We start from the raw sequence: 20,456 nt of genomic DNA on the forward strand, positions 1-20,456 counted from the left end.
TACTCAAGGAGTTTCTCCTTTCATTCTAGGTATTTGAGAATACATCTTAAAAAGTGTGACAAAGACATAAAATGGATGATATTGAAAAAATATAATGCCACTTCCTTGGACTAAAATTGGACAAAGGAAAAACCCCAACCAACTACAAAATATGAAATAAATATTATAATCGTGACTGACTTTTGTTCATTTTGCCACAAGACGAGTATTTTAGTGCCCTATCTTTAAAGAAAACTATTATGTAACTTCCAGTGTGCTACTTGTGCTTAGTTACCATTTTTCCTTTCCAGGTGATATTTGTTGACATTTGCATAAATCCAGTTAAAAGAATAGATTGCATTGGACTGTAAACAAAGTTGATAATAAAAAGTGAAGTCTCTTATTTTAGTGCCTAATAAAGGATACTGTCATACATTTTAAAGAACACAATATTCAGCAGCAGTTTAATATGTTTAGTAAACCACAGTACTAACAAATGAACACCTATGTTATATCGCACAGTAAGCCAAAAGACTTTAATACTTCATAATTTATGTCATACTGACATAAATAAGGAAGTTGTTTAACAAATTGTTTTATATATTGCAAGTTCGCTATGTTTAAATTGTCAAAAACTCTAATGGAGAAATAGATTCCTACATGACTATGTATTCTACTACAAAATGCATTACTTCCAGTCCTCCACTTATAGTACCGTGTCTGTCCTTATTGGTCCCTACCTATGAGCAGATTGTGTATGGATTTTAATGTACACTATTTAAATATGTTACTAAAGATCTAAAAATGTCTCTAGGCAGCTGAAGACAATTTTTGCCCAAGCCCTATATTCATACTCTGGAAACGTAACAATCAGTAATGTGTCTACATGAAAATGACCTATACAAATGCACATCTTTCTACCAGCCTTCCAGTTGTGGTACAGTTATGTAGATTTCCAGCTACCCATACTAAAAATCTGGGCATATACAGTGTTGTCCCTTCAAAAACGTATTTTCAGTGGCTCACTATGTTTTAATGGATTCAGATTTCAGGCAACAGACTCATTGTCAACAGCTGACAGTGCATCCTTGGTTCAGACACGTGAGATGAATGCTAGGCCCAAGCTGGCTGGAATTTGAATGGTTTCTAATGCAAGGGAGGATGGATTAAATGGAAAAGTAACAGGAAAGATGTGTTTAGCATCCATTAGCAGCTGAGGAGAGTCTTTCCTGTCTCGTAAACGCATCTACAAAAGATAAGAAATTGGTTGTGTTAATACTTCATCTCACGGCAAAGGCAGATAAAAAACAATCATGTTGCATTTGAGTTGTTTAGTATCATGCTTTTTTGTAAAAAGAAAAACCCACTGGTGCTTATAATCAGTAATACTTGATTTTCAGTTATCATTATTTTGTGGGCTTTAAACATTCTCTTGAGAAAGAAAATATTAAAAAGAAAACATGAGTTTTTGTAATAATTAAGAATTTCTAAGCTTGTCATACTAAATATTTGAATACCGATCAGTGCAAAACATATACATATATATTTGGCAGCTTGATCTGGACCCATTGTAACAGTTGTGCACATAAACTGAAGCTGCCTCTGGGCAGCTTTGGATCTGCATGTCTTTCCTTCATAACAAAATCTGAAGAAACATTTAGATTTTCTGCAAAGGGCTGGAGACCTGTCTGGCATATGTTAACTGTACATCTTCAGTGAGTATGCAGAATGATTCATTTGTTTTGTTTCGGTTTTATCTTGTCAATCTCCCTTATCAATCTTATTGTTCCCCTAATACAGTGTTTCCCAAACTTGGGACGCTGCTTGTGTAGGGAAAGCCCCTGGCAGGCCAGGCTGGTTTGTTTACCTGTCCCGTCTGTAGGTCCGGCCGATCGCAGCTCCCACTAGCCGTGTTTCACCGCTCCAGGCCAATGGGAGCTGCTGGAAGCGGCACGGGCCGAGGGACATGCTGGCTGCCGCTTCCCGCAGCCCCCATTGGCCTGGAGCAGCGAACCGCGGCTAGAGGGAGCCGCGATCGGCCGGACCTGTGGACGGAGCAGATAAACAAACTGGCCTGGCCCGCCAGGGGCTTTCCCTACACAAGCGGCATCCCAAGTTTGAAAAACACTGCTCTAATAGATACCAGGAAGAGCAACTTTTAAAAATAATTTTTAAAATGAACTGACTAGCCAGTTTTCCTCTGAATTTTCAAAATGTTTCATATTTTCCAAATTAGAAGAGTGGAATTGAGAACTTCTGATATGTATGGCTCAGTTTTCAAAGCAGTCTCAAATTGACCTCTTGTGTGAAAAAAATGTGAATGAATGGGCATTGCGTGTACAAATTCCATCACTTGCATTTACAAACATTAATACTTGAAAAGTGGGCATAGTGGAGTGTGCACAAATAAAGATACAGAGATAGAAAAATTGTCATCTTCTGAAAATCAGGTACCTAGAATTCATTTTAAAAACAAATAGTGAGAGAAAGTTAAAAAAGTCGACATTAGTTTAAATCTGCAAATAGTAGCACAAATTGCGACAGCCTACAATAAACATAAATGTCTCGGTATCACATCTGTATTACAGAAAAAGAAAAGAAAATGTGGTTGACAAGCCTACTTTACTTTGAATATCACACTGTACTTTATGACAAGACCTATTTTAGCTCACTGATGTGTTCCTGTAGAACTAACTGAACAATATGTGGGGCAAAGAACAGTCTTACCTGTATCGTACGTATAAATGATATTGAGACCCTTTCTTCAAACTCATTAACTGGAGTATACAAATTCAAAACTTTTACAATCTGTGGAGAAAAACAACAGTTCTTGGTTTCAGTCTATTGTTGATTTAAATATATATGCACCCTATTCTTAATGTTTAAAAATACCTTCCTAAATTAGTTGTTTACAAGTGCTGGTTACAGTTTTTTTCAAATCAATACATTAGGAATTTTCTTACTCATTTAAGAAATTGCTATATGCTATAAGAAATTAAGGCACATATTTAAAATAAACAAGCCTTTTAAATTTTTTTTATGTGACCATATATAGCTGTACAATATTATTAAACAGCTGATCCTGGCACACTGACAAATCCTACTTCTTCCATGACAGCTACAGGAAATTGATCAGCTAATACCAGCACAGGAGGAGATTAGAGGTTGATGGCTGTTTTTAAAATGTAAGGTTTAGTGCTCTCTCTCTCTCTCTCTCTCTCCGTCCTTCATACATCACTTGTCTTCTTAGATCGTGTCCCCTTTGGGGCAGGGACTATTGTTTTGACACGTGTGGGCAGTGCCTAGCACACTGTGGAAATTACCAGAGGATAATCAGTCAGCAGCAATAATATCTTAAATCCATTGAAGTCAGTGGAAAAGTTGCTACTTCCTCTACCTGAATTTGGTCCTACATTTTGGATCCTATCCTGTTCCCACCAAAGACTGTAGTAAAATTTCCACTGATTTCAAATGGAACAAGTTAGAGCTCTAAATGCAGGACGAAGACCCCAAACCAAGAAAAAGACAGGCATAAGCAAGGGGAGCACCAAATGATAGGAATACATTTCTTTGGCTTAAATAAAAATCTTTGTACTTTTTTCATGATTCTATTTTTTTTTATAAATTTGAAACTTCTGAAATAGGAACTTTTTCTTAAAGTGCAAAAGCAACAGGTGTTTCTACATTTCTGATGCAGAGATTGGGATTGGGCTGGCACATAGTAGTATGGCACACAGGCATCTCTTATTCTTGGAGTCAAAGGCCTGGCCTACACAGCTTTTGTACAGATATAACTATTTCAGTCAGTTGTAGTGTTTTTTTTAATTGAAATAACTATATTGGTACAACCCTGAGTGTGGATGCAATTACACTGGTATAAAGGAGCTTTATGCCAGTGAAGCTTATTCCCCTTAGCTATACTAGCATACAGCACTTTTGCACACGTACAACTGCATTCACATTAGGGAGATGGTGCCATCTTAACTATACTGGTATAGTTAAAGCAGTACAAGCTGGAACTTATTTTGTGCACAGACCTTGGGAGAGGACCCATTACTCCATTCAACCTCTGTTTTCATTATGCTTATTTACAACAACATGAGCAGAAATACCCAATCTCTGTGAGATGGAAGCACATGCAGGTTTAGAAAAACACAGTTTAGAGGTGCGCATAAATGTAACAGCTGTCAAGGTGAGTGCTGGATTACCTGTGCAGTAGTTAGAGCATTGCACATTGAACAAATGGCTTCTGCATCTTCATCCGTCTTCTTTTTCACCTGCAACAACTGTGCAGCCTGAATGAGAGGCTCCAGTGTTTCTTTAGCCCCACTATTCATCAAATTTTTGTCACGTAGCCATTCTTCAAGTTGACTCACATTGTACCTGTTAAAAGAGGAACCCCCCCGCCAAGAATGTTTTCACTCCGACTGTTCAAGTCTGACCAAATATCAAGAGCTTTAGATTTTGTTTAATTAACGCCCATATTTTGTTTTTGTGGGTACTTCCCTCACACAATACCTAATTATAATTCCCCTTAAGTTTATTTCCATAGCAGTTCCCTTCAGTTGATTTTCCTGAGGACTGTTTAATAACCCTATGCTGTGCCATTAGAAGCCTTGCACCTGAGTTCCAAAGAATATTTGAAAATAATGGCCAAACACTCTATCTACTGCTTCTCTTCCTTGTTTGGCTCTGTTCAGATATATGGCCTAACTCTGTTCCCCTTATTCACCTCAATGGGACTCCTCTGTGCAGTTAAGAAAAGCAGGATTTCACCCTTGTATATGTAGGCTGAGATTTTCAAAGCGTCTTAGGAGAGGAATATGATAACACTTTACAAACAGAATATACTGGGCAACAGACACCAAAAACATGAATCAAACGTGTCCCGTATTGGGAAAAAGAGGAGCGACAACAGATCTAAACACATCATGTGTCCACTGTGCCACAAACTGACAAGATTAAGCAATGAGGAACATTTGCTACACCTCCCCATATTGCGCAGTAGCCGGTGTTGCCCATCTGGGCCGACTTGCATATAAAAAGGAATTACTTTTGTTCCCCCCCTAACTCCATCCTACAGAAGCTTTGTTTGTGGAACCAGAATTTACCCCTAAATTAAATAATGACTTCCTGGTGAGAAACCCTCAAAACCAGCATCAAGGAGTCTCTCTCTCTTAGACGGAATGCTTAAATACAACTATTATTCAAAACAATTATCTGATCTTAACAAATTCAATATTACAGCCAACGGTACATTTAAGAGGCAAGTGAAAATACTATGGAGCGCTCTCTCACCGTATCTGCATCCCTTTGCTCCAGGAACACATGTCCTTGCGCAGAAGGAGGTTATTCAGGGTTACTGCCCCAGTGATGTAGAATGTTTGCTTAACAACTTGCTTGATCAACTCCGGATCCATACCATGCTGACACATTACATAGTGAAATGTGTTCAGCTGTCTAATGATGGAGTCCAGCGTGTAGGTCCCTTCATCAGCAATACTAGACGTTCTCTTTCGCAGCCCTGGTGGCTTTACCCCTGAGACGCCTTGAATAGTTTCATGCTCCAGCATTCCTGAAACTGCATTTGATTGACAACATTACTACTATAGCTGAAAAATGCCCAAATGTATACACATTTTTACAAAACAATAGTAATTAATATTTATATACAAGGAGTAGATTGAGCTTGCTATTGGCCACCACTGTACCATTCCAGCTCTTTTCTAATTGCCCCACTAATTTCTGCAGAATCTAAGTTAAGTTTCCATTACAATTTTAAAAAGAGCCTAGTCTGTGGGGCTGTAAAGAAAGCCTGAATGTGGCTCAATAAAGTACTGTTTTCCTGAGTCTTCAATCAGATAAGCCAGTGGTCCCCAACCTCTCTCGGGTGGCGGGCGCCAGATGACGAGCCACCTAGGACCAAGTAGCGTCATCAAGAGGCGTCGCTGCTGAAATGCTGCTGAAAATCAGCGGCATTTTGGTGGTGACGCCGCTTTTCTGCGCCATTTCGGCGGATGCTTGTCTGCCGGCCAGTACACGCGCACACATAGATGCCCCGGCGGGCGCCATTGCACCCGTGGGCACCACGTTGGGGACCACTGAGATAAGCAATAGCTCCAGTGGAGCTAAGAGCTGCGCCATTCAACTAAATGATGTGTTGATTCTGAAGCCTAGAGAAAATTTAAATGTCAATATTGTCTTAAGGGAAGATACATTAATTTAATGGGCTTTGCTTAGAGATCTAGTATAAATCATTTTAATTTAAAAAAATGTGAATTTAAATATCAACATTGTTAACTATTTCACTGCTGATAATATTATTACTTTATTACAAGCATTTATAAGTTACATCCAGCTATTCTGTCATTGTGTGTGGCGGGGAGCGGCGACAGAGTTATGCTCTTTCTCCCTGATCTCTGCTTACATGAGTCATTTATAAACAGAATACTAGTAGGGTGCTTTAATATACATGTACCACTTAAGGGAAAATACAAGAGATCATATACTACCACCATTCTCATTGAGTAGGAAGAAATTTATTTTGATTACTGTAGCTGGAAAGTTAGAGGAATTTAATTTTGCCTTACCAATCATTGGCTGCAGAATATTCTCTAACACTCTGACGAGTTGCTGGTAGATCTGAATAGCCAAGTCACTCAATACCTGTCTGTATTCAGCTAAGTCAAAATTGGTGAGGCAGTGTTCATTCTGACGAGGCGTGTTGTGCTTCATAAATCCCTGAATTCACAAGGCAACGGAAACAAATGCTTCAATGTACAAAAATAGCATGTATATTTTTTCTTACTGTAGGCGGGTAATAGTCCTTTGAAAATTCATTCCCATCCTCCCTCTTCTATCCCCCAAACATTTCATTTAAAAGTTGGTTCTTATTGCAGCTAACACTTGGATTTGCATTTTGGATATGGATCACATGACTTCTGTCATAGGTCAAGCTTGACTTTATTATATTCAGCATTAATGCAAGGAACCTACAGGCCTGTATCTTGTCAGGCATTAGCTTCAGCAAGTTAGCATAAAGCTTGAGGCCTATGAACTTTAAACAGATAAATGGCCCAACGGAAACTCCAGGTATCAGGGAGCTAAAAATAGAGTGTTTAAGGGGAATTTCTGACCACAGGAACATGACCCAACCACAAGAATATTATGGCAATGAATTGACGTACATACAGGTACATGAGCTACATCTACAGATACCTAACCAAAAGAGGGCCATGATAACGAATTGACATATATGATAATAAACTGAGATCACTGATATGCTAACCTATAGGAGAAGGACACTCCAACATTAGTAAGGTGAGGAAATACAAATAAGGAAAAGGGGAAAAACCCTTGCATCAAACATTGTGGCATCAGCGTTTCATATTATACAAGTTGCATCCCAGCTTGGGGGCGGTAGGAGAAGGAGCTGTAGTCCTTGGGAGGTGCCAGAATGATGGCTACTGGTGATGAGGGGGAAGGTGATTGTGATGAGGAAGATGATGGCTAACAGTTCAGGCTGTTCTACAAGGGATGGTGTGAGTATATGGATGTGCATTCTGTAGTATCTCTTTCTACCTTACTGAGTTGGGGTGTTTGTGACTGTGTAAATGTATTGATAAACTATTTGTAAATATATAGAAGAGTTCCTGTAGTGAGTGTTGCAACTGTGCACATCGGGGTTTCCAACTATATAATAATTTGAATAATACTGCACCTGGTCTTGGGACAAGAACCTGTTGACCCTCAAAATGATAACTCAGGATTCGTAAGTAATCAATATAATTAATACATAATCTGTAGATCAGGCTACACTGCCTTGAAACTTCAAGTATCTGAGGCATTTACTGCAGTTACAAATAAGCCACTACTTTCCCACTGCTATTTCTAGCTGCACAAAGAATCTTTCTAGGCCTTTAAAGAACTGTATGAATAGACATGCGCATTTAAAGACCTCTAAGGCTACATCCACATTGCACACCTCTTGCGGTATTGTGCAGGATAGCTACATGCTGCAATGAAAAGCAGGCTGCATCCACACCACAGTGTGTCAGTGAAAGGCTCTGGCATGAGGGAGGCAGCGGGGAGCTTCCGGAGCCCTGCCCTGCTGCTTCCCCCCACTGGAGCCGTGCCCCACTGCCAGAGTCTTTTTTTACTATGGTGGGGAAAGGCTCTGACAGCAGGACACTACACTGCTAAAAACAGAGCAGTGTAGACAGGAGAGGCACTGCTTGGGCATGTAGAGAGGCTTCAAGAATGTCTTTACTTGCCTAAGCAGTGCCTCACTGTCTACACTGCTATTTAGATCCATGCTAGGGGAGAGTGTAGCATATCTACTCTTCATGCTGCTGAGAACAGAGTGCAGTGTAGACGTACCATGTCTTTTTTTTAATATTCAGATAACTATAATTTTGCCACCATCATAACACTTTTCATCTTGAAGGATTACAAAGCACATTAGAAAGTTAAACTGATATAAACACTATACTGAGGGAGATCATTTCATGCAGCATTTGAAATAGCGCCAATTCTGGTAACTATGTCCTACTTTACTTGAAATGTGTTCAGGACACCAGAGCTAATGGGCTAACATGCTTACTTTTACAAATAGTGCCATGCATCTCTAACTACCAGAATTAGCTAAAACCTTAATTTCGTATGTAATCTGAAAGATGGCACCTCCAGCATGATGCCCGCTAGCACCATGCTGGGACACTGGTTCACTATGGACTTGCAGTGCCATCTACTAACTTACCACCACCTACTCCAGAACCCCTAGGTGTTTCTTAGAGATTCTGCCTAACTTTGAGATCTTATGGAAACACAGATTGATAACACTGGAATGATGACACTATGCAAGCCCATCTGGTCTGTAAGCCCCTTACTATGCCAATCATCTGTCTTTCTTGGTCAAAGATCATCAATGATTTTGAACAGTCAAACTCCGTGAAAACATTGTGAACTTGCCTGACACTATCAAACATGCCTCATTTATTAACCATGCCATATCTAAACCCACCTTTGAAGTTGAACGGCTAGTGCACATTAACTGTTGCACCTATTTTCATTTTGCATTTTAACAAAACAGTAAATAAAGGGAAAGGTATAATATGAATCATATGGTAAAAATTAAAAAACAGAACAGGAGTGGCACTTGCCTCTTCTCCACTATACTGCTTCAGACAGTGCAAAAATCGGCAGGTATTAGATAGCCAGAAGGAGACCGTTTCAAAGTCGTCACCTCTTTTCTGAAGACAAAATCAAAGACATTTGAGTTTGGACTCATAAGACAAATTGAAAAAGAAAATGTTAGAAATTAAAACAGATAAAAAACACACACTATACATCCATTTTCTTCTGGTAGTTGTATAGACTTACCAGTATAGTAATGTTGATGTTTGACAGCTTTTTGTACACTGCCATAACAGCATTTGAAAGGCAAGTGTTTTTTTAAAATGGTGAAATTCATTTTTCTCCTCTCTTAGATGTTTCAATATATTATTTTTCAAACCAATTTTTTCTTTTCCAATGTTACAGACATTTCCCCCACGTCCTGTGAACTGAGCTGAAATCTAGGTGACTGTTTTTGTTACTGCACTTTCTCTTACCAGTATTCACTGTGCCACACTATTACTGGTTTCAGTACACCACAACACTGAGGATAAGGATGTACAGTAGGGGGAGCAAAAACATAACTTGGAATTTGGAGGACTTTCACTATCACTTTATAACAATTTTAACAAATCTGACACATGTCCACTGAAAAAGAAAAAACAAAGCCCTAGGCTTGCTTTGAACCTAGAAACTGGTTCTTGAACAATTAAATGTGAAGCACTTTACAGAATGTGCAGTAACTAATTTAACTAGACACACTGTTCTCCCTGGAGTATTCATATACTGTCTTAAGTATGCGAACTCCTGCACAATTGGTATTTACTAAAACTTTTCCAGAAGGCATGGATGGCTTAAATGCTTTTCAGAGTCACGGTGGCTGTTTTGCTTACTGACTGAAAAATGCCCTGACAAAAACTACATATGGGAATCTATTTAAATATATTAATGTTCACTGGCCTCAACCTTTCTATCAGCTTGCAGTACAGTCCTTAGAATTACACACAACCACCAGTGAATCTCCCAACCAAAACAGCAACTGAAGTATTTGGCTTAATAGTGTAGCATTATGGAGAGGACTGTAAGGGTTTTATAAGGAAAGAGCTGTGCAAGTGACTATGTGCACAAAATTATACATGCACGGATGGAAGGCAGGATGCAGGCTCTTTAGGACCAAACAAGGGTTAATATAAATTCTACTGTTTTACTGAGTCAAACCGTCTATACTATCTTGTGAAACTAATTCTGTATAACTCTATCCCTAGCTATGATCTGGGGACAGGTAACAGCATTTTTTGTGATGGGCAGTTATCCGTGGGAAAGACTTACTAATCTGTAACTCAGAGCCAAATCGGTGAAAGTCTTTTTTCTATTCTTTAAAACAAAAACAAACATTTACATTTTCATAAAAGAACATGAAACAACTAACCTTCAATACTTTTTTGATACCATTAATAGTGGAAGTCAGCAATGATCTCACTTTTTGATCATCATTAAGGTAATCAGCATGGCGGACACACATGAATAATATATATGCTGGTAGTCCTGGGATCAGGTTGACTGCTACACCACGTGGTTTCAGTTCTGGGGAAAAACACACACACACACACACACAACTTTACATCAAATCTAAATTCATGAGATGGTATAATGTGCAGTATAGCTGCAGCTCCTCAGTTAATCACCTTAGTTCTGGCCAATGAATACCAATGGCATTTATTTTACAAATAATGTTATTTTTCTGACAAAGCTATTGGATCACAAAAAAAATCTTTGCCAGTTAAAATTTTTTATGGAGAATTACAAAAGGCATCGCCAGTATTTGATATACTAAGCAAGAAGGATACCATTACAATAAAGATGTATACAGTTGAGTTAGTGCATTGGAGAAGTCTCATCTTCCTCCAAAATATTAGGTAAACGACATTGCCAAACCTAAGATACCAAATTACCCAGATCAGTTATCTGATCTGATAAGGCAAATCCCAAGTTCCTATATTGTTTATTGCAAATAGGGAAAATATTTACCTAAAATAAGATTCTTGACCAGTTTTGGCTCATCATCCTTCTTATATTCTAACATTCCTTGGAAGTCCTTTTCTTTCCGTGGAATATTAACTGGACGTATGGGTTCATCAATAATTTGCCCAGGTGAAATGTTTTCCATCTGGCCCACTTTAAGAGGGAGAAAAAACAACTGAGAAAATATTTTCCAATGCAAGCTTTACACGACAGCAGAAATTCCTATGCTCTTACTCAAGAACTCTAACATTTGTCATCAAGGAGTGTTCTTATTTGATTTAGCCTAACACCTCCCAGTACAACTCCCATTGTGCTAAGAGACTTCATTCCTGATAAACATATTATAGGATTGCATCCTCCCTTTTCATCAAAGTGGAAGTGTGTGGGTAACACCCATTAATATTTGTTAACCTCCCTGTCAGTGCTAACAATGAAGTGATGAGAAAAAGACCTTTCAGGCTGTTTTTAGAAATTCAAAACAATTAATTAGTTTTGATTTGCTGGATTCCACATCAACAAAAGTGTAAGAACCAGAAATAGCATTAGTCACATACTGAATTATACTGCAGTGGTCACCATTAGTTGTACAGCAAAATGTTAGCATTCTTAAAGGTATGTCTTTGTTACACTAAGTGAGAGATGGTGTTTGAAAACTATTTCAGACCAACTCCTTTCTACATTAGTTTGGCTAATCCGCACAGACAAGGACAAACAACTTTCCTAATCATTTTCACAAACTATGCTTGAACCCAAGCATACCCTGAAGTGCAGTTTGTGAAAATGATGTGGAATGTGGTGTGGCTCTACAACAGTAACCCAATGGTCTTCAAATCCTGTTTAAAATCAAACCACTTTTAAACTTTCTTTGAAATGATTTCATTAGCTTAGAATCAGACTGTTACCACATGACTAACTTGATTTGCATGAAATGTATTATTCCTTTGATCAATCCAACCTTCAATTTGAATCCTAGTGCTCATGAAATAGATGGGTTATTTACCTTGCATCTAATTGAAGTTTTTCGAGCTGTATGATACCTATCTGTATTCCACTGCGAGCCTGAGATAGAAGATTTTTACTAGCAGTGACACGGGTCCATGCCTGTGCACTTCCTCTCCTTGTCCTCTGAACTGAGGGTGTAAGGGTGAACGCAGGCCTCTCCACTTCCTTCTCTACCATGAATCATACATGAAGGATCCAAAGCAGAGGGGAAGGAGGGTGGGTAGTTGAATACAGATAGGGACCACACATCTCAAAGAACTCCAATTACTACATAACGTAAATAACCTCTCTTCTCTGAGTGCTGCTGCCTATGTGTATTTCAGCCGAAGTTATAGCCACTAGAAAGTAACCTTCATAAACAAACGAGTCAGCAAGTATGTTGCTAGGAGTTCAAGCAGGACTACCTTAACAATGAGAGAACCAAATTATGATCCCATGTTGGAACAGGTCTTGTCATCAGTGGGAAGATTCAGACTAGATCTTTTAGAAAATGTACAGTCATTGGATGGGTGAAAATAGAGTGACTTTCAATTGGAGGGTAAGAGGCATTTAAGAGCAGCCAAGTGTACCCATAAGGAGCAAAGGGAAAGATCTGAGGATTTCAGGGAAAGCATATCTCAAAATAGTAGGATGTCTGATTCTTCTGGGGACATCTGGCAATGCAGAGATCACATGGAAAATCTCTTCCATTTAGATGAGAAGCACTTTCTGGTAGATTCCTTTATGCTGTTGTTAAGGATGGTTTGGACATCTGTTCTAGGTTCAGCGTTCATCCAGATTCCATGCCATGAAGTAGAGGGAGTTCAGACTAGGATGTCAGACTCTGCTGTGTCCTGGATCAAGAGGTTTGGGAAGGATAGGATATTGATGGGTGACGAGTGACATCTAAAAGAGTTTGGGAAGCCAAAACTGCCTGAACCATCTAAGAATGAGAATGACCACTGCTCTGTCCTGCTGGACTTTCCTCAGAACTTGATGTTACAGTGGATTGGGTGAGGAAAGCATGCATTAAATGCTTTGACCAAAAGAGCAGAAGCACTTTTCCACTGGAGTCCTGACTTTGAGCACTCCTGGAGCAGTACACCTTGCATTTTCTGTTCTCTTGGGACGCAAACAGGCCCCAAGAAAGACACCCCCACTATTCGAATATGTTATGAACCAGAAAATCATGTAGTTCCCATTCATAACCCTTGGAGTAGTGCAGTGTTTCTCAAACTGAGGCCGCCACTTGTGTAGGGAAAGCCCCTGGTGGGCCGGGCCAGTTTGTTTACTTGCCCCGTCCGTAGGTCCGGCTGATCGCAGTTCCCACTGGCCGCGGTTTGCCACTCCAGGCCAATGGGAGCTGCTGGATGTGGCAGCCAGTATGTCCCTCAGCCCGTGCCACTTCCAGCAGCTCCCATTGGCCTGGAGCAGTGAACCACGGCCAGTGGGAGCTGCGATCAGCTGGACCTGTGGAAGGGGCAGGTAAACAAACCAGCCCGGCCCGCCAGGGGCTTTTCCTACACAAGCGGTGGCCCCAGTTTGAGAACCACTGGAGTAGTGCCTGCGGAGGTGGTCTGACAGTGTATTGTGTATTTCCAGGAAGTATACTGCTGATAGGGTAATCTGGTGAGGAACATATTTATTTCACGGATTGACAGCCTCTATGGTAAAGGGGGCGGGGGCAGATCTTGATCCCTGGTGCTTGTTGATATAAAACACTGTTGTCACGTTGTCTGACATTATTTGAATATGCTGGGATTGTATGAGCAGTAAGAATCTTTTGCGGGCCTCTCGCACTGCTCTCAGTTCTAGCAGGTTTTTGTGCATCCTGGATGCCCGAGGCACCCACATCCCTTGTACTATGTGCTCATCTAGATGGATGCTCCATCCTAACAGGGAGACAGTGGTGATCAATGTTTTCTCAGGGAGGGGAGAAGTGAAGAGAACTTCCATTCACACTTGCTCTCCCATCAATCTGGAGAATCCAGCACTCAGAGGGAGTGTGACCAATTTGTCCATGTTGTGTCTGCTTGTCATGTACACCATCTGAAGCCAAGCCAGTAGGCAATGAAGGCGAAATCTCACAAAAGGATGTTACATCGGTACAGGATTCCATGTGACCCAGGAAGATCTTATGTCTGTGAGCTTATGTCTGTGTGCTCACCATGAGATCAGATTCTCTACTGATTGGAATCTGTCCTGAGAGGGGAAAGCCCTGGCCCTGACAGAGCTCAGAGATACTTCAATGAATTCTATGGGAGCTAAAACAGACATTCCCATGTTCACACAGAGTCCCAGTGATGCTAGAAGACTGAGCAGGGATGAGGTTACTGTCAGTACCTCTTAATGAGATTTTTCCATCAACAGTCAATCATCAAGGCAAGGAAAAACTGATGATCTGTGGTGATGGAAATGGGCTGCATCAACTGAAAGCAATATTGTAAATACCCAGGGTGCTGTTGCTAATCCAAAGGGGAGTACCCTTTATTGATAATGGTTTGAAGCTAGAGCAAACCTGAGGAATCTCTTGTATGAGGGGTGGATGTCTATATGAAAATAGGCATCTTTCACATCAAGAGTTGTGAACCAGTCGTTTCTGTTTAGTGACAGAATTACTGATGTCAGGGTAACCATCCTGAACCTTAATCAGAAGATGAAAGCATTGAGCTGTTGGGGATCTAAGATGGAACTCCATCCTCTCGTCTTAGGAATGAGGAAATATTTCAAGTAAAACCCCTTTCCCCAATGTTGAGGGGGTAGTGGCTCTATGGGCCCCGCACTGAAGAAGGGAGTCTACCTCTTCAGTGAGTATCCTCTTGTGAGAATGGTCCCTGAAGAGGAATGGGGACTGGAACTCTACGATGTAAATGAATGATGTCGAGAACCCATTTATCTGTTATCATTTGCCAGCTATGGGAAAGACAGACTAGGTGGCTGCCAAATTGAATAATGAGGTCTGAAGTCGAAGGACATGGCATCTGGATTGGTTCACAGCTCTCAAATATCCCAATCAAAAGTACTTCTTAAAAGGTGGTTGTGGTTGGAAGGATGATGAAGGAGGAGCATTATATTTGCTCTGCTACATCCTTTGCCAATTTTGTGGCGGTTCACAGCCCCTCTGGTGGTAGAACGATTATGATGCTGGTCTAGGCTTGTGAGGTTGTCTATGATATTTCCTCTTTGGTGGTGGCATCTATATATCTTCAGGGAGCGGAGGGTTGCCCTGGAATCTTTCAATGAGAGTGCAATGACTCATCCATTTTCTCACTGAATAAGTTGTTCCCATCAAGGCAAATCCACCTCTGTCCATTGAATGTCCCTGAGGAATCCCAACGAATGAAGCCAGGACTCCCAATACATGATGATAGCCATCACCATCAATCAAGAGGCTGTGTTGGCCTGCAACTACTGCAACTTGGAGAGATGATCTGAATCAATCGACCCTCTCCAATAAGGGCTTGAAACAGTGCTTTATCCTCTTGTGGGAGCTTATCCATGAACTCTGGAAATTTTGAGTAATTGACAAAATCATACTTAGAAATTAACGTTTGGTAATTGCCTGTTTGGAATTGCAAGGTGGTTAATGTAAATACCTCCCCACTGAGGAAATCAAAAAATGTAGCCTCCTTACTGGAGGAGCGTACCTTGATTAATGTTGCCTGCTTTCTTCAGTGGCAGTTTGCACAACTAAAGAGTTTGGGGCTGGATGCATATACAAAAACTCTTCTCCCTTGAATGGCACTAAGTATTTCTTTTCCCTGTCTAACGGCTGGTCTACACTGGGGAGGGTGGGTGTCTATGTAAGATACGCAACTTCAGCTACGAGAACAGCGTCGCTGAAGTCGACGTATCTTATTTCGACTTACCTCCCGTCCTCAAGGTGTGGGATCAATGGCTGCAGCTCCCCCGTCGACTCCACTTCTGCCTCTCGCCCTGGTGGAGTTCCGGAGTCGACGGGGAGTGCGGCGGGGATCGATTTATCGCGTCTAGATGAGACACGATAAATCGATCCCCGATAGAACGACTGCTATCCGCTGATCCGGCGGGTAATGTGAACGTACCCTTAGGAATAGGGGCACATGCTGCTGGTGTACGTCAGACGACTCTGCACTATGTAAAATGTCAAGGAGTTTCTGAGGTATTTCTTTTGGAGTTCCTCTAGAGGAATCTGGAGTGCATCAGCAACCCTCCTTAATGAGTCCTGAAACTGCCTGTTAGTTATCTGGTGGAGAAGGTGAGCCTGGGTCCTCAGTGAAGCCAGTGAGAGGCATCAAATATTGGCTGAGGAGGACCTCATGACATAGGGTACAATCAGCCCCAAGCTGGGTGCCTATCTTGTGGGTTTCCAAGGGGCCCAGGAGATTCTGGATCTTCTATCTGGGCTAACATTCTGTCTTGATAGGGGTAATGTCAGTCCCTCATTTGCCTGAGGAGGAAAATGTAGGCTCCGACTCTAAGGGTGGTGACATTAGTAGCATGGATGTTGAAATGCCACAACTGGTGGAAGGGATAGGAGAGTGACTTTTCCTTTTGTACCATCCCTGGACTGATGGTGTCAAGATCTCCCTTGTAAGGACCAGCTCTGATAAGATGGGAGATTGCAGACACAAAAGGATAATAACTGTTCTCCTTGAGCTCCATGGCAGCCAGTGCAGAAGTCCACAGAAGTCAAAGTCTCATTATGGGAATGCAACTCTATGATCGTTTCAAGGGGCTCTCAGTGCTTCTCCTTGGTTGTTATCAATGACTGTCCTGGCCTTTGCTCTTGGTTTTTCTCCTTGGTCAGTACCAATGATGGTCCCACTCCTGTTGATGGTGCTGGTATCGAGGCATCTTTGCTCTTTGGAGCCTGGAAGTTTGGAGCCTAGTCTGTGGCCATTATGAGCTCCTGAGCCTTTTGGACAAGGTGCAAAGTCTTACCCAACTGGGTGCTGGGGAACAAGCCCTCCTCTTAGAAGTGGGATTTTTTCTTGCCTTCTGAGAAGGTTTCCTATGAGGAGTCGTCCTTGGCTCTACTCCTGTCTGCCCCTGTATCAGAGGTTGTGCTTCTCAATGCCTCTGCCAGATTAGACTAGGGCCTCAGAGCACAATACATCAGAAATGTTTTAAGTCTATATTCCAGCACCTGCCAGGTTCAGCTGGGAAAGGATCTGTAGATGTGGCACTTGGAAGAGATTTGCGCTTCTCCGAGGCAGTACAGCATTTCTGATGGTTCTTGCCACTGACTGGGAAAGACTGGGGGCAGGAGATACAGTTTGTGAAACCTGAGATCCTAGGCATAATATATTCCACATACACTCCCAGATTTTAACTCCCAGATTTTAACTAACCAACACAAAAGCTATTAAACTATCTCAGTAAATTTAAAAAATATTTACAGGTTAGACACTGAAGAATCAACTTGGTGGACACTGGAGGGTTCTGTGTCAGACCATGGCACAGTAGAAAGGAACTGGAGAGGCAGTTAATCCACCCCACCTCACCCCTTATGCCCTTGGCCTGGAGCATGAGGAGGTGTTGAGCACAGGCATGGATGAATGGACATTCAGGTGCATGGAGCTCATGCGTACCCACAGTGCAATACACAGAGGGATGAGCACTCAAAGAACAACAACTGGTTTGTCTGTGAACCTGTCTCTGATAAACAAAGAAGGGATTCATGCAGAATTTTTGAGGGATAAGTGCCAGGAAGTAATTATAAACCAACATCCTCTTCCACTTTACAGTGCTGTTGATCACTTGTAGCAATAAAAACAAAACAAAACACGTTTAGTTGTCTTTCACAACATCACACACTCCGTGATACCAGACTTGAGATCCTAAACTGATACTCACTTTGAAATCCATACAAATAACTTTGGTTTATATCTCTGAAAACTTGCATTCAATTATGACCATCAACATTAAAAGAAAACCAGAAAGCAGAAAAACAAAGATTATCTGCATGTCTTTGTTAGTGCTAGGGAAGCTCACGCTTCAAAATAAAGTGGGACATTTATATTTACCACGCTCTTCCTCAGAAATATTTTCCTCTTGGCCAAAACCTGCATATTATCTTGGGTAAATAAAGAACACAAACTGTGCGCTGTTTTGCAGTCAACCTGGTGTTTCCTTTCAGTGAAACATCCATCTCTTTTTTCCCCTCTTCATCTTCTACCATGTAGCCAATTAGTTCATTTTTCATCCACTTATGTTATTTATTGTTATGGTCAACTCACATGCTATTTCAAATATAATCTATGTATGCCAAATAGATTTAAATTGTAGGATTATAGAAACATAAGATTCACAGGTATTTAGGATTGATAAGTGTATATTAGGTATATATGTAAAGCATGGCTTGAACACAAGGCCTACAGGCTGAAGCCTGTAAGATTTTAGCTTAGCCATACTAGGCGGTAGGCTTAAGAACGCTTGACATGAGTGGTGACCTATGACTAACCCTCTGCCAGTAAGGTTACAAGATTACTGAAAAGAATGCGCCAATAGGTTATATTATGGGAAATATGTTGTAATGTACCCTTCTAGACCGCAAGACACCTAATTGTAACATCATGGGATGTCCTGCTTTGACCACAGGTTACCATGGATCCTGTTGTGCATAGATGCTTATGAGAATAAGGGGAACTAAGATGACAACCTATGTAAAATGGGGCACCCCAATATTCATGGGGTGTAGAAGTACAGATAAGGAAAAGAGGGTTGAACCCTCATGCACATGCATAAGGTATTAGGTGCGGTCAGAACAACAATATAAAATACGTTCCCTGGTTGGGTAAAAGTGGGAAGACCTTTGGAAGACCTCATTGGGATGACCCCAGCAGGAACCACCCACCCGTCTCGATGGCCACCTGTTGAGAGATCCACCCGACCCTATGAAATCTTTGCATATGTGAGTATGGATGTGGGATTGGCCAGTGCATAGATTCTCTCAGGTTGCATAAATCAGTATGTAGTGTAACTTATAATACAAACAAGATTTATTTTTTTTTACTTCTAAACTTTGTTGTTACTGTCCTCATTCTTCGTGTGTTCCTAGAGCCTCCAAATCTCTATCCTATTTATCTTTAAACTCTAGCAACAGGAGCCAGACTCATTGTAATTTACCACAGAACTATCAATTCATTCAGTTTAAAATAAAGACTACAAAATCAACATTAACTATTACTTTAGAAGACATCATTATAGAGGATCACACACTGCCTTCAATATGCACACAGATCTCTCAGTAGATCTTCAGTTTCCATGCTAAGCTAACATTGGCTTACGCTGCTTAAGACTCATTGCCTTACTAAAAAACTACATACAAACATTTGGTGACAAGGAGTTCAACAGGAATTGGAACAAATCTCTCTCTCACACACAACATTATAAATACCTTCAAGTTCACCAATCTTTTTAGCAAACACTTTCAGCTGCTTTTTCAGCTTGCGAACTGTCTTGTCCTGCTTTTCAAGCTGCTCCATTAAATCCTGTACATTAAAATAAGAGATAAGATTCAGGTACGAGACAAATGTTATTACATGTGGAACAGACAAGACTAACACTATTAGTGTTACAAAAGGGACTGTGAGAAAAGCTGAAAGGAAATGCCACCATCTGGCTGAAATTTGCAAGCCTGTACACTGCCTAAAATTCAAGCCAAACATTATCAAACATATTGTCAAGCTGCAGCGTGATGGAGGCAGATACATTTTGTGGATGCCCACGTATCCTGGTCAGTGATTATGGTGAGTGGAAGAGATTGTATAGTAACACATCTATTCACTGCTAACCTCAACTTCTGCATCCTCCATTCCTGCCCTCAGGCCTGCCTTTAGCTTCACAAAATGGAATAGTTTTTTTTAAAGGGGGGAGAGGGGAGTACAAGACTCAAATTCAGCTTTCTAAAACACATGATATTTGTTGTAACCCTCAGGCTCTCTCTCTGCCATATCACCATCTGTCTGTGGTCATCACATTTACTTAGACTGTAAGCTCTTGGGGGCAGGGACCATCTTTTTGTTCTGTGTTTGTATAGCACCTACCACAATGGGGTTCTGGTCCCTGACTAGCTCCTAAGCACAATACAAATAATAATACACTCACTGTGCTCTCTCTTATTCAAGGCATGACTAAGTGGAGACTTAGTACGCAGCAAGCTGGGGCGTAAATCTACAGCACACTAGCTTGCTGTATCCTAAGTTGCTGTATGGCCCCTGCTACTGAGCACTGAAAGTTCACAGGATGCTTTGACTTCCTGCTGTTTGAAGCTACAGAACTATTAGTGCATATTAGCAGGGTCCACATGGTGATTTAGCGAACATCAGGCTAGTGCACTTGCTGTGCACTAACTTGTTGTCTAGACAAGCCCTTAG

The 20,456-nt window shown here is 41.0% G+C and overlaps 1 protein-coding gene across 3 annotated transcripts in view; it reads right to left on the reverse strand.

Annotated features, from left to right (window-relative positions):
- Positions 1-189: 189 nt before the first annotated feature.
- Positions 190-20,456, reverse strand: part of MYO5A (myosin VA) — a 191,132-nt gene continuing 170,865 nt past the window's right edge. For all 3 annotated transcript variants that reach the window (XM_039492800.1, XM_039492799.1, XM_039492798.1), the window contains 9 exons: positions 19,478-19,571; positions 11,122-11,268; positions 10,523-10,677; positions 9,141-9,230; positions 6,570-6,720; positions 5,278-5,560; positions 4,188-4,362; positions 2,707-2,787; positions 190-1,225 (listed from right to left, as the gene is read on the reverse strand). In XM_039492800.1, the coding sequence (XP_039348734.1) occupies positions 1,073-1,225; positions 2,707-2,787; positions 4,188-4,362; positions 5,278-5,560; positions 6,570-6,720; positions 9,141-9,230; positions 10,523-10,677; positions 11,122-11,268; positions 19,478-19,571 (1,329 nt within the window). In that variant the 3' untranslated portion in view covers positions 190-1,072. The remainder of the gene's footprint in view (positions 1,226-2,706; positions 2,788-4,187; positions 4,363-5,277; positions 5,561-6,569; positions 6,721-9,140; positions 9,231-10,522; positions 10,678-11,121; positions 11,269-19,477; positions 19,572-20,456) is intronic.

This window comes from Mauremys reevesii, linkage group 10, assembly GCF_016161935.1.
Source record: "Mauremys reevesii isolate NIE-2019 linkage group 10, ASM1616193v1, whole genome shotgun sequence".
NCBI lineage: Eukaryota > Metazoa > Chordata > Testudines > Geoemydidae > Mauremys > Mauremys reevesii.